The sequence below is a fragment of the Mirounga angustirostris genome, unplaced genomic scaffold (assembly GCF_029215605.1).
Source record: "Mirounga angustirostris isolate CCGP_5_RB_7025 unplaced genomic scaffold, mMirAng1.0.hap1 SCAF_6, whole genome shotgun sequence".
Taxonomy (NCBI): Eukaryota; Metazoa; Chordata; class Mammalia; order Carnivora; family Phocidae; genus Mirounga; species Mirounga angustirostris.
In genome coordinates this window covers 60910438-60925608 of record NW_026991714.1, presented here as the reverse complement: position 1 = coordinate 60925608, position 15171 = coordinate 60910438, and the positions used below count along the sequence as shown (strand labels likewise).

The 15171-nt window shown below is 38.5% G+C and overlaps 1 protein-coding gene across 1 annotated transcript in view; it reads right to left on the bottom strand.

Moving 5' to 3' along the window:
- Positions 1-15171, bottom strand: part of WDR64 (WD repeat domain 64) — a 146557-nt gene that overhangs the window by 34757 nt on the left and 96629 nt on the right. Inside the window, exons 13-15 of the mRNA XM_045876185.2 lie at positions 14984-15107; positions 12410-12585; positions 4060-4233 (exon numbers count right to left, since the gene is read on the bottom strand). Of these exons, the coding sequence (XP_045732141.1) occupies positions 4060-4233; positions 12410-12585; positions 14984-15107 (474 nt within the window). The remainder of the gene's footprint in view (positions 1-4059; positions 4234-12409; positions 12586-14983; positions 15108-15171) is intronic.

Genomic DNA, 15171 nt, shown 5'->3' with positions numbered 1-15171 from the left:
GGGAGAAGCAGGTTCCCCACCGAGTAGGGACGCAATGCGGAGCTCGATCCCAGGATCCCGGGATCATGACCAGAGCTGAAGGTAGACGCTTAACTGACTGAGCCACCCAGGCGCCCCAACAAACTCTTAACTATAGAGAACAAACTGCTGGGGAGAGGAGGTTGTGGAGGGATGGATGAAACAGGTGGTGGGGATTAAAGAGTGTACTTGTCGTGAGGAGCACTGGGTGATGTAGGGAAGTGTTGAATCACTATATTGTACAAGTGAAACTAATATAACACTGGATGTTAACTCCACTGGAATTAAAATTTTAAAAAGGATGGGATCATGCCATTTGAGAAAACATGCATGGACCTAGAGGATATTATGCTAAGTGAAATTAAGTCAGATTGAGAAAGACAAATACTATATGATCCCACTCAGAAGTGGAATCTAAAAAAACAAATAAACAAAAAGCAGAATTGAACCTATAAATACAAAGAACAAACTGATGGTTGCCAGCAGGGGAAGGAAGTGAGAGGTTGGGCAAAATGGGTGATGGGGAGAGGGGAGACACAGGCTTCTAGTTATGGAATGAGTAAGTCATGGGAATAAAAGGCACAGCATAAGGAATAGAGTCAATGATACTGTGATAGCAATGTATCGGGACAGATGCTAACTACACTTGCAGTGAACATAACATAATGTATAATCTTCTGAAATCACTAAGTTGTACACCTGAAATGAATGTAACATTGTGTGTCAGCTATACTCAAATTTTAAAAAATGATTACAATTCTTGTCACTCTCAATTGCTTCCTCCTTCCTGAAACTTCTTACTCTACTTCTTACCAGACTCCTAATTTTGCTTGTGTCCATGTGACCTTCTCTTTTCTGTTTCCTACTTGATACCCTCTTACTCTGCCAATCTGTTAGATATTAATATACTGAGGGTTTACCTCTATCCCATTTGCTTTTTCTTTTTTCCAACTCCTTTTGGGCAATCTTGTTCCCTGTGTTTTAATAATCATCTCAATCTCAATGCCCTAATAATCTAGTCAGTCCCCTCCCATAAGCTTCAGGGTTGTATATTTAATTACTAAGAAATTTTTTTACAGGTATCTCAAAGTTAATATGTATAACTTCTTGCCTCCTTCCAGCATGTTATTTCATTCTATTCTATAGCTCACTGGTAGCACCACGTCCCAGTCCATCATTCAAGTTAGCTCCACGCTGTCCTTGATGCTCTCCTTTCTCTTAGGATCCTCCTCTCTCAACTGCATGACATCAAGCCCTAATTAGCAAAGCCCAAGTGCTGCTACTTTTGCCACCAAAATATTGTTTGAAACCTCTCCTTCCGCCATCCTCACTGTCATGGTCTTATGTCCCTCAACTAAAACAGTGGATCACTGCATGAATCTTCTGCCTGCAATCTTGTCCCATTCAAAACTGTCATCAAGGGGCGCCTGGGTGGCTCAGTCGTTAAGCGTCTGCCTTCGGCTCCGGTCATGGTCCCAGGGTCCTGGGCTCGAGCCCCACATCATGCTCCCTGCTCTGTGGGGAGTCTGCTTCTCCCTCTACCACTCCCCCTGCTTGTTATTTCCTCTTTCGCTGTCAAATAAATACACAAATAAAATCTTAAAAAAAAAAACCCAAAACCTGTCATGGAAGCAGCATCATAGATGCTACCCACAACACCAATCTGATTATGCCATATCTCATTTGAAGACCCTCACTGGTTTTCCATTTCTTATACGAGATTCAAGTGCCTTAACACCGTGAGCACGATCCAACTCCTAGCTATCTGTCCATCTCCATCTTCCCTCACTCCCTGTCTTTCTTCAGCCACAGTCACCTTTGTGACATTTTTCATTTTATCTCCTTCACTTGGCATTCACTTTGTCTTCTGGACTCCCCCTAGAAACTTCCTATCTGGGCCGAGCTAAGTCTTGGTAATTCTTTCCGACCTAATCATCAACTATTTTTAGGACCTTCGTCTGGCCTAACCCTCCAAGCTCTCTGCTGGGTTGCCATCGTGCAGTAGAACAGGTACCACACCTCAGTAATCTTCGCATTCCCGGGGCTAAGAACAATGCATGCTGCATAGCAGGTATTCAATAAACAGTGCTTCCTAAATGGAAGAGTTTTAGAGAAACAGAATTTCCATGCACAACCCAATTTGTTCCCCCAAATGACTTTCGCAGACTTTCCATCTATAGAGTAACTTTAAAATATATTGCAAAAAAGAAGTGCTATAAATGCTCATTATGATACATACAAAACATAAGGGCTCAAAATTCAAAGATAATATACATTTTTATTATAATCCTAAAAGGCACTTTCATTTATTACTTCAATAATTTATTACAGCAGTTCTTCCTTTTTTTTTTTTCCCCAAAGCAAGCGTTATTCATTACCCATATAATAACTTGCCAAATTCATCAGATCTGGCTCACTGTGCATTAATCATCATCCTTTTTTATTAGCTCCTAACAGGGAACATAGAACCAAACCGAGTGTTTGCAGTTGTGGGGAGTTGGAAGAAATGGACTAGAATGACTGTTTAAGGAGATGCGTTCTGTTCTTTTAGCTTTGGCACACATTATGTGATGATGTTATCATGACCTAGTCACTGTATATTTTGATTTCAAATCCTTTAGCAAACAATGAAACCTACTTATGATTTAAACTAACTATGAATGGACTTGGAATTGCAGTGCTAAATTAACATTTAAATTTGAGGGAATTACAATCTCTCTCCATACTATGATAAAATAATAGTTTCCAGGGTTGCCTGGGTGGCTCAGAAGGTTAAGCGACTGACTCTTGGTTTCGGCTCAGGTCATGATCTCAGGGTTGTGACATCAAGCCCCATGTGGGCTCTGTGCTCAGTGGGGAATCTGCTTGAGATTCTTTCCCTCTCCCCTCCCCTCACTCCTGCTCTCTCTCTCTCTCTCCCTCTCTCTAAAATAAATATATAAATCTTAAAAAAAAATAGTTTCCAAATTCTTTGAAACAAGCTATACTATTCTCTCTTAAATTACATTTGTTTCAGTAATGACAGGGGTGAAAAACAAGACTTTTTAAAATTGCTTCTTCTGTAATTTGTGGTTTCTTGCATTCTTTAGTTTCTGACCACTTCTCTTTGTAAAAACTGAAAAGTAAGAATGGTTTGAGCTAATATTAGAGTAAGCAAATAAGGTGGATAAAGTCTCAAAAAAAATCGATCGACCTAAATTTTTACCGGAACAAAGAGGACAGCTTCCTTATTTCTCTGTTCTTCAGCCTGAAACATGCCACACACTTCACCCCTTAGGTGTGAACACAACCACCAGCCACACTGAGTAGATATAAGCTCACAAGAAATCTTACAGATTTTAAATTAATTTATCTATTTTTTGAAAGAGAGACAACCAGTCATTTTGTGAATCCTGATGGAAGTATATGACAGCATCTATGGAGTCTTATTAAAATAAAACCAAAGCTCATGCAGTGAAGCCAGGTTAGAGGAAGTACACACAGAACTAAAATTACACCAGAAGGATGCAATCAGCAAAATATAGAAAATGTAAAACTATGGCACCAACTCTCCAGTATCTTCAATAAATAAATAGCAAGGGAAGAAGAGAGAAATGGAAAGATATTTACAGATTAATAGAGATTTAAGACTTCACTAAATGCACAAATGGACCTTTTTTGGATCCTTGCAAACTATTAAAAAATATGAGGCAGTCTAGGAAATTTGAACACTGTGTGATGACATTAAGGACTTCTTAAAAGTTATTTTAGAAAAGATCTTTAAAAATAATGGTGTCATGCCGTTTTTTTTGAGTCATTATCATGTAGGGATACATACTGAAATATTTAGGGATGAAATGGCACAACATCTGGGATTTGCTTCAAAATAATTATTTTCTGGTGGTCATGGGAAGTGGTAGGAATAAAAAGGAGTAAGTTTGGCCATGCACACACAATTTCTGAAGCTGCGTGCTAGTATGTATAAGTTCAAAACATTATTTTCTCTACTTCTGTAGAATTTTCCATAATAAAAAGGAAAAAAAAACAAGAAATGAAACTTACATTAACATGTTGAGAAAAGTTTTTCTCTACTAGCTCAACATCTGGGAAAGGAATACGCATGCTCCTATGTTTAGGAGATGTCCTCAGATGCACAGTGTGATTCATGTCTTGTAGGAAAGGCATGACATTGGGCAGCTCCCATATCACCACAAGATACGCATCCTCTTCCTTACCCTTCAACAGAAATACAGTGAGTCCATGAAAAAATTCAATTAGCTATTTTATTTTGAGCTGTTTTAAAGATACAGAGAAAAATAGAACATACAAAGATGTACTGACCACCTGGGTATCAAGGTGGTGGATACATCATTATCAAATTATCATTACCATGATCAAATCTTAAGCCCTGTCTAGCCCTCTTTAATATAGTTCCTGTTTCTTGTTCCTTCCCAGAGACCATTATTAACCTAAATATGGTGTTAGTTATGAAAATCCTAATATTTCTACATAAATTTATACATGTATTCTACATATGCATATATCATATATTGTTATACGTATATACATGTACATCGTACATATGTAACAATATTGCTTTCAGGCTTTTTTTAAGGAGGGGAGGGGCGGAGGAGAGGGAAAGAAAGAATCTCAAGCAGGTTCCATGTGCAGCACAGAGCCTGACACGGGGCTCGATCCCACAACCCTGAGATCATGACCTGAGCCATAATCAACAGTCGGATGCTTAACTGCCTGAGCCACCCAGGCGCCCTGATTTTAGGCTTTTTACCTTTTTATAAATATTATCAAACTGTATGAATTCTTCTTTAACTTTCTTATTCACTTAACATTATATTTTGGAGATTTATATAAATTATTACATGGAACTCTAGTTCATTTATTTTTAACTCCTTTATAGGATTGTAAGAATTTATTGTACAATTTCTTTATCCAGTCTTCTACTGCTAGGGTGTTGAGGTTGCTGCCAATTTTTCACTGCTTGTTTTTATGGACAGGTGCCATGGTTTCTACAGCATATGCCTGGAGTAGAACTATTAAATTGTAAAGACATGCAATTATTGACTTGACTAGATGCTACCAGTGGTTCTTCAAAGTAGTGTTATCCTTTTTCACCCCCATGAGAATTAGATGTTTTCCTTTCTTCACATTCTTGCCAACACTTGGTTTAAATTGATTATTTTTTTTTTCTTATGATGGGTATAAAATGGGATATTAAAAAGTAAAATTTTAAATGTATTGATTATATTAGTCACATTTTCCTAATTTAGTGAGTTGGACATTTTTCATGTGTTTGTGAGCCATTTGGGTTTTCTTACCTGTCCTTTGTCCATTTTCCTCTTGGGCTGTTTTTCTTCTGGATTTGTGGATTTAGCAATTCTGTTCCCTAATACTTTCTTGTTTACCTGGGACACAGTATGTTACTTCTTTCCACAGTGTGTGACTTATTTTTTCATTGTTTTTTAAAGATATGTTTATTTTTATTGAATGTAATAAAGAAATCTTCGTGATATCTCATCTTGTGAATATGGTGTAGCTCTCCATATTTTCAGATGATTGTTTATGTTCTTTAGGAATTTTCTCCACAAAATTTTTGCATATTTTTGTTAAATTTATTTAGGCATCTTATATTTTTGTTTGCTCTTATGATGTGATCATTCTGTTTCTAACTGGTTATTATTGTTGAGATGCTCTTAATTTTTGAAGTTTTAATTTTTGTATGGGAATAAAAGTCAAAATTTTAAGGTTGGTGATTTTGCTAGTAAAGCACAGATCTTTTAGGTTGAGAGCAGCTGTGGTTAAGTGGAGAGAATATTGGTCTAGACATGAAGACAACACATTTCCAGTCTCCGTTCTAGCGAGAGCCTGGGCAAAGTATCTCTCTTCCTTTGGGCCGTATTTTCCTTGTTTGTAAAGTGAGGACTTCAGTGAGTGGATGGATAAAAGTTCTTTCATGTTTCAAAAGCATTATGTTTCTAGGTGATCTAAGGTCTCTGTTATCTCATATCTATGTTAATTTAAAAGTACTGGCCAGTGGTCCTCCTACCTGCTAGGTGGGTCTTTGGTTAGAGTTTGTGCCACTTTGGGAGCAGAAGGAAGTTCAGCAATGTCCAGGAAGTGGGGTCAGACATTGACATATTGAATAATAGCTTCATTAAGTTCATGTGCCTCCCTGATGGACACGGTGGCTCTCAATCTTTCTGAAACCATTGAGCAGTAAAATTGAAAAAAAAAAAAAAACTTTGGAATATTGACTTAGAGTTACTAACATTTAATTTCACCAAGAGAGGATGTGGGGGAGAAGGGGACTGGAAACTCTGCTATCATTATTTTATGAAAAGAAAGGCTATAGTTTAATACCAACAAGTAGGAAAGATACAACCTTTAAATATAAAAAGTAAAATTAGCCTTATGAAGAATTGCCCTATTTTTCTTATTTCACACCTAAGTGGTAAAACTTTTTATCTCAGGTTGGTATTGGCAGATAGGCCTTCAGGAATTTGTGCTCCTGGAAAATAGCAGTTCACATGATTCTATGAACATGTATTACATTAAATGCCTGGGAGTTCTTATGCCTGAGGGATTCACATATAGGGCTATAGGACTAAACATATAAAGTTACATGGATGGAAGGACAGATAAAGGGAAGTAAGTGGGTCTTCAGTATTCAGTATTTGAAGTGTTAGTATCTTTTCCACATCTGTTTCTTTTCTAATTCAGGAACCCATATTATTTGCATATTGGGTCTTCTGACTCTATCCTCTCAATTTCTTAGTGAGTGAACTATTTTTGGGTTAATTACTCGAAATCTCTGAACTCCCACACCACTCTGTTCATGATGTTATAACAGTAATATCTTACCAATCTATGTTTTTTTTAAAGATTTTATTTATTTTAGAGAAAGTGTGCTCACAATGGGGGAAGGGCAGAGAGAATCTCAAGCAGACTCCCCGCTGAATGCAGAGCCCATTGTGGGGCTTGATCTCACCACCCCGAGATCATGACCTGAGCTGAAATCATGAGTCCAATGCTCAACTGACAGAGCCCCAATAAACCCCAATCTATGGTTTTTATCAACAACGGTTTGGGGGCAAATTTATCCCAAATTTATAAAAATTTTTTATACAAGCAAGATGTAATTCTGTCTCCTTAAAACAGATTGTGAAACGATTATTATTTCCTTCTCTTGTGGTCAGGACGTTGCATTGACAGGCTAGTCAGTTCATAATCTGCCTTCCCATGACATGGCCAGAAGACCAGGCCTGAAGAAGTTCATACAGTGACGTTTGTGACAGGACCAGGCAGTACCCAAGCATGTTTTTGAGACTTGGGAAAATAAAACCAAGAATGTAAGTGCAAGAGAGACATTACAGCTCAAGCCATTAAGGACTGGTCTGAAGACATTAAGAAGAAATACAAAAATCATATGGGGGCTTCCCCTTAGCTCATTACACATTAGCAGAGTTCCCCGAGTAATAGAATATGACTACTGAAGCAGTTTTTGCTTATTTGTTTCTTTAATGCAGCTGAGAGTCCGAGAAGATAGTGGCTTGGTACATCTTTCCTGTACTCCACTCCTGGCTCGGACTCCGGGAACAGTTTCTGGAGGCAAGCAGAGGATGAGGGTTGGAGTTTGGGGAAAGAAAGTTATTATGGCATTGTCACCCTTTGGGCTGAACAAAAGCCTGGGGACCAGGGTGGGAGAGAGTCCAAGGGTAAGAGTTGAACATGGTGATTATTCCACAAATATGCTCAAATCCCCAGGAGGAGGTGGGCCCAGGGGGCAATGTGAAGTATGGCATATACCTAGTGTTCCTCAAGGAGTTGAGGAGTAGCTGAACAGCTGGCCTGAGTCTTCCATACTTCTGAAATTGGGAGAGAGAATGGGAAGCAAGAAGGCTTCCTGCTGTGGTCTCCACCAGGGAGTGCTGTGGGGACTCTGAACAACCACCCCTCAGGAAAAGCATGACTGCACACCTCACCCTCTCAGGATTGCCACCTCTTGTGCTTTTCTAGAAGCCAAATCCTAATGAGCAGAAAAAGAAATGTAGTTAAGAGGGGCTAGTATCCAGAGGGAAGAACTACAGACAAAGCATGCAGAACAGATTCTTGACTTAGACTGCTGGAAGTGTGTTAACTTGAGCAAAATTGAAGAGTTCTCAAGGAAGTTCAAAACAGAAACAAAACAACAACAAAACATGGCCTTCAAATGTAAGAATTTGGTTGGTGAACTGAAAAAGAATTAATTTCTTTTTGAGACTTGAACTAATAGCTTAAAAATAGAGAAAAATATTCCAAAACAGTCAGCATGACTAAAAAGAAAAAGAAAACATATAGAAAAATATAAGAAATTGAGAGGATAGAGTCAGAAGACCCAATATGCAAATAGTATGGGTTCCTGAATTAGAAAAAAAAACAGATGCGGAAAAGATACTTAATAAACAAATAATAATACAAAAACAATTCCTAAGCTGGAAGAAATATCTAGGACTGCAGATTTAAAAGTCTCCTGTGGAATTGATGAGAAAACATATGCATTTAAGCAAAGCCCTTAAACCTCTGGGACAAAGATAACATCTAAGTTTGCAGAGAGAATGCATAAGTTACAGAGGAAAAATAATCAGACCAGCATTGGACTGCTCACTGGCAACATCGTTCCTTCAAGACTGTGAAGTGACATACTGACTTCTGAATCAAGTCCCATAACTAAAGGATTCCAAAATATTCGCTGAGAGTTGGTACCAATTTATACTAATGTTAGCTGCGTATGAACCCTCCTATTGGTTCACAGCCTTGCTGAAACTTAGTATTATCAGATTTACTTTTTTAAACCAGTCTATTGGGTGTATTATATCTACTGTAATTCCAATTTGAATTTCCTTGATTACTAATGAGGTTTAGCAATGTTGTATATGTTTATTGGCTATTTGGGTTTGCTGTTTTATGAAGTGCCTCTCTTTTTTCATTTTCTATTGAACTAATTACCTTATTTATTATCTAAGAACTCGGGATACTAACTCAGTTGGTTATTATGTGTTGCAAATCTCTTCTTTAACTCTACTCTTGTCTTTTAACTCTAATCATGATGACTTCTGATGAAGAAAGGTTATTAGTTTAGTGTAACCAAATATATCCTTTTTTTAAATAGTGATTTTTGAGTCTTATTTAAGATATCTTTTTCTCTTGAGTTCATAAAGACATTGTCCTATATTGACTGCTAAACCCTATATTGTTTTGTCTTTCCATTAATATTTTGAAGTCATTAATCCACAAGGAATAGTCTTAGATAGGAGAAAAAAATTATATTTCTTTTCCATATGGATGTCTAGTTGCTCCAAAACCTTTTATTGAAAAATATATTCTTGCCACACAAATCTGCTATGTCACTTCTGTTGTATATGGACCTGGTTTTGCTCTATTTACTTATATCTGTGCCCAAACCTTCTTGTCTAGTTTTCTTGTGCACTTAATTATCCTGACTCTGGTCTGAGGGAATGTGCCTTTCTCCAGAATGGATTTGTACTTGTTTCTGCCAGGTGCCTGTCAAAACTACCAGTTTTAAATCAAGTTCATAGCTGAGATTTCCTTGACCCCTAAGCATTGCCAATCTAGCCTGTAAATGCATATGAGACACTTGTGGCCACAGTTCTGAGGGACAGGGTTTTGTCTCATCTTGTTTTGTTTTCCTACTCTTCTCCCTTCTTCCCTGCTTGGTTCTGTGTGAGGGCAGCTTTTCCTGCCTTGCTCTTGGGAGGCTGGTTTCTTTCTTTCTGGTTTACCTTTATGCTGATAGTGTAACTTTTGGGTCCCAGCATATTATGGACATGGTATTAAATTCTTTGCCTTAGGCAGGCCCTGGGCCTTGACTTTTTTGTCCCTCCTAATCAGATGAGTCTCCCAAATTGAAACCTCATTTGCTTTGGAAAATGCCCTTGAGACAAAAAATAGCAAGGGTGTTTTAGTTCTTCATTTACCTTTCTCATCCTCCAGTTTCACTAAATTTTTGTCTGCTATTTAGTTACTAATATTGTCAGCTCTTTAATGCTAGTTGAGAGATTCAGTAAATATTTTATTCAGAACTTTTCATTGTTTTCAGTGGAGGGTGGGTCTGAATAATCAAGTTCCTAAATACCTTATTTTCCATAGAATCTTGGGACTTGGAAGAACATCTAGCACGTATGGAGCACAAAAAGTGTTTCTTGAAATGTGTTGAACTTCACTGAAAATCAGTGGAAAATGAAATCTTCCCTGGCTCCATTTTGGCTAGGCACTGCCCACTACAGTAAATTCATGTAACACTTTGTGCAAGTATTTGTAACACTTGTACTAGGTAGATCAATATCAATCCTTCATATTAAACTGTAAGTTCCATGATGAAAGGGAAGATATCTTTCTGGTCCATGAGACACACTTACTAAATGCTCATTGAAAAAAAAAATGAATGAATGAAAGTACATTCATTGAACAACATGCAGGTTAGGAGTGATGAGCCTTACTCAGTTGAAAATCCACATACAACTTTTGACTCCCACAAAACTTAACTATTAATATCCTACTGTTGACTGGAAGCCTTACTGATAATATAAATAGATGATTAACACATATTTTGTATGTCTTATGTATTATAAGCTGTATTCTTACAATAAAGTAGGCCAGAGAAAAGAAAGTGTTATTAAGAAAATCATAAGGAAGAGAAAATACATTTATAGTACTGTACTGTATAGCATAGTACTATACTGTACTGTAAAAAATCTGCATGTATGTGGACCCACACAGTTCAAACCCATGTTGTTCAAGGTCATTCTAGAAAATAAGTATGTAAATCAAACCATATCTTACTTTTAATAGGCAAATAACACTGAGTAATAGTAATAAGGCATTAACCATAAATTATAAGTGTGCTTTCGACATTATGCTTAGAGCTTAAAGCTCTTCCCTCCAACATTATTAAACATTAATAAAAATTCCCTAAAATTTCCCAAACATTGGGGCACCTGGGTGACTCAGTCAGGTAAGCGTCTGCCTTTGGCTCAGATCATGATCTCAGGGTCTTGGGATTGAGCCCCACATCGGGCTCCCTGCTCAGCAGGAAGCCTGCTTCTCCCTCTCCCTCTGTACTCTCTCTCTCTCTCTCTAGCTCGCTCTCTCTCAAATAAATAAATAAAATATTTTAACCCCCCAAACCTTCCCAAACATTTACTATTGTATATTTTATAAAACGTTTCCTGTATTTCTTCATTTTCTCAATCCTTGATGAGCACCTGCTCGGGGCACAGCAAGAATACAAGTACAAATAAGAGAGATTTTCAATCTTCATCAAGCTCAGTCTATAGATTTTGGAGACATGGAGAACGAGAATAATCAAAGTGACAAATGCTGCAGTAAAACCAAAACCAATTTTGATGTGGGAACAGCACCAGGCTGTTTTTTTGCAATCCTTAAAAAAGGAGTGTTTGTTATTGTCATCGTCTGTTAGGAAAAGCATACTGATGGTCAACTGCACTACCTTAAAGAAGGGAAATCAATCCATTGTTGTGTTGTAGAGTGTATTACTAAGAAATTCCTTCCTATGCTGCTATTTGAATTGCTCAGACAACGTGGGAAGAATATGTTGAATCAGGGATGTTTTTCACTCCTTTTTTCCAGCAGTAGAGACATCAGTCACCTTAATAATGCTGAAATTTCATGATTGCTAAACTAATTTGATTTTTTTTTTCTGATCTTAGCTTTCAGAAGGGGAAAATAAAGTCAAAGAGTCCTTGAGTTCTAGGCAGAGAGAGATCCACTCAGTAACCAGGATAAATGATCTAGCCTTCATTAAATATGAAGTAGGCATTAGCATTCTTTGGAGGTAATAGACTCACAGAAAAAATAAATTAGACTACCTCAATCCTCCCGAAATGGCCCTGAGCAGATTGCATCATTAACCTTAAAGTAAACAAAGCAATTTTGGTGACAAACTGAAAAAGTGACTTGAGCATCCCTGAATGCATTATGGGTTCTCAGGACAGAGAGGAATCACTGCTCCCTTTCACAGAGCCTGCTGGGGAGCAGCTCTGCAGTGAATTATCCCCAGATGAGGGTATAAACAATGTCAGAGGTGGCAGCTGTGGGTAAGTTTCACCTTGCTGATACCTGCTCCAGAGGTTCCTGACTAATCCTTCAGCAAACCCTGGGTGGGTGAGATGCTGTCCCTGAGTAGCCATTCTTTTTTGCTCTTGGCTTGGACCTGGGCAAGGATGCTCTTAATTAAGAAACTCCTAGGAAGACTGGTGGAGAAATGCTATTCCCAGCTGACTGGCAGGAGAAGAATGAAATGGGGCTCATCCAATAACTCCGCCGATTTTCCCAAGAAGAGCACATAGAGTACAAATATAAAACTAGGATCACACACCTGGACCATTTTGATTTTCCCATTGCGCTCCAAGGTGAGGACCAAATGCTGGTGTTTTTCCTGGGCTTTCAGGAAAATCAGGCGCCGAAGCCAATGTTCTTCCTCCTTCCAGTCTTTCCCTTCCGGCAACACTTTCATCTCCTGCCCACTGCCGAAATCCCAGATTTTAATTGTTCCTAAGCACACAGGAAGAAGACTATGTAGATACAAATAACTTATAGAAAGCTTGGCTTTTATCTCAGACAAAATTGATCTAATTGAAAGCGTTCTGCCAACAATTTATCCTATATTTATTTTCTACTAAGACTGACGAGTGAATCTCAGCCTTGCTGTGCACAAAATACATTTCTGTATGCCTTTGTTTGTCACAGGCTGATAAAAATTAACACGACTAGGCAAGGTCTTGAAATTTGTGACAGTTTTCTTGAAACACTCAGACTCTCCTAGCTGAGCTTTCTGGCTGAAGTGGCTCTTTTCTGCCCTTATTCTCCCAAACCCTCCAGTTTGCTAAATACTCCCCGATATTTTCCCATTCATTAGTATCATGCCACAATTGTCATTCACAGTAAAAGATCAATCCAATGACATCACATTTCCTAAGGTGCTGATGTGTTCGAAGACTTTTGCTTTTTTTGGGTAATAAAACATTTAAAAGAATTCCAGCAGGTAGGAATCTATCAAGCTTTGAGTTGTTTTATCAGTTACATGGGAAGGAAATGCAACAAAGGCATTGAGTTTCTTCTTACATTTGAAATCATACTTTCTTTACAATTAACTTGGGTCATTTGATTTAGGAGAGCTTGATCAAGGGGCCAGGAGGTGTGATAAACAGTGCGGTTGTTGAATGGCTATTTCTAGATCATCACTTGTAGGAATTCTCTTCACATGGGCATTTCTAGTGGTTTAGTATCTAGTGGACTGCTCCTCACAGCACTTTCTTCCCTTTGCTTGACCCTAATCCCACCCACTCCCCAACTTCACATCCCCCAGCTCTATTCCTGTTGGACATCCATAATGTTCTCACTGTGTTGTTTTTATTTCCTTCTGCCAGGTTCTCTCTTTCAGCAATACTCACAACTCCTACCATTTGTTTGTTCACAACATCATTAAACACTAACTAAATTCTCCCTATATACTCAGCACTATGCAAGGAGCTGCGAATGCAAAGCGAACAGGCATGGTTCCTGCCCTCAAACACTTTATGGTTGTGGAGGAACATAGTCATACAAACAATGAAAAGAAGGAATGCTCTCATTCAGTCCTGCATATGTGGACCACAGTGTCACAGCCCAGATTTCCTGCTACCTTGAGACTTTAGCAGCCAAATTAAATGGGGCAGAGGGTGGGAAGAAGTTTTGCTTGGCTTAGGTGGTGGGTGGGTGGGTGGGAATGAGGGGAACTGCTGGCTTGTGAGCAGAGCTGCTCTGAGAGTCAGAGAATCCTACTTTCCAGGGTGTCCTAGGATGTTGCAGCATCTTTGTCAGTGACCTCTGAGGAGAACAAACTGTCCATGTTGAAAGAAATTCTAGACCCTAGCACTAACAATGAAATGGACTTGCTTGCATGAAAACAAAACTATCTTAGTCATCTGTATGAATTGCTGACGCTTATGCCTGGTAACAGTTGTGTCCACTGCTCAGAAGTTCTATTATAACTGATTTTCATATGTGTGTAGAGAGTGCTTCTAGAGCAGTTAAGACTGCTTTCTTAAGAATTGTCCCACATGCAGAGCAGTTGCATTTATTCACACCCCATCAACTTAGCATTCATGATTTCATTTCATGTGGACGTTATCTGTCACATGGTGAAAAATCAGACTTTCACATCAGGATGTTCACTCATCCCACCAACTGGCTTCCAAGTAAGAATTTCTTTAGTAAATATATCTCTAGAATAAATAAACTATGAGTAGTGCATACAAGTCGGTCATACTGTCTAGATAAAGTAATTCTTTCATGGGAGGTCAGAGCAAGGTGAGGTGAAAGGTGAGGCAGGCTGGAATGCTTAGTTCTAGAAAGTTCTACACAGTGTTCCATAGCATAAGGAGCAGCAAGCAACATAACACCACCTAAGCTTGACATCTTCTCAAGTTTGACATGGCACATGTCCCCAAGGAGCTGAGACTCATAAGCAAGTCCAATATAGAATTCTGGGTGTTGTATAACAGAGTTGGCTGGATTTTTGTCTGGTCCCCAAATCTACTGTCAGTAAAAATATTATCGGCAAGTACTAAATCTAAATGTCCACCTCTTAGCTGATGGTACCCCAAAGTAAAAGGACAAAAGGAGTCAGTGCAACACAAGTCCTGCCAAAGATAGAATGAGATACACGTGAAAGACTTTTGCAAATGTTAAAGCAATAATATAAATGTGATGTGAGGTATTGATACCAGGACTCTGATGCCCATTACAGAAGAGTCTGCTGATGTTCAGTCAGGCAGAACAGTCTGTCCTGCATGCTGACACATTCCAGCCTGCTTCATGCTCTCTCTCTAGCCCACACAATGGATGAGTTCCTAGCACAAATTCTCAGGGCATTAAAGCAGGGAGGCCTTATTCTGGATATGAATCTGACCATTATATGCTCCTGTGGCAAAAAGAAATCCAGTTTCATCAATAGCTGCAGCAGTCAGTTCAACACTGAAGCCATGAGGGTCTAAAATCTGGTATATTTGGAGGCCAGTCTCGAGTTCCCAAACCTGTAGGAAAGAACAAAAAAATCAAATCATCCATATACCTTTCAGCTTTTACAAAAATTTTGTA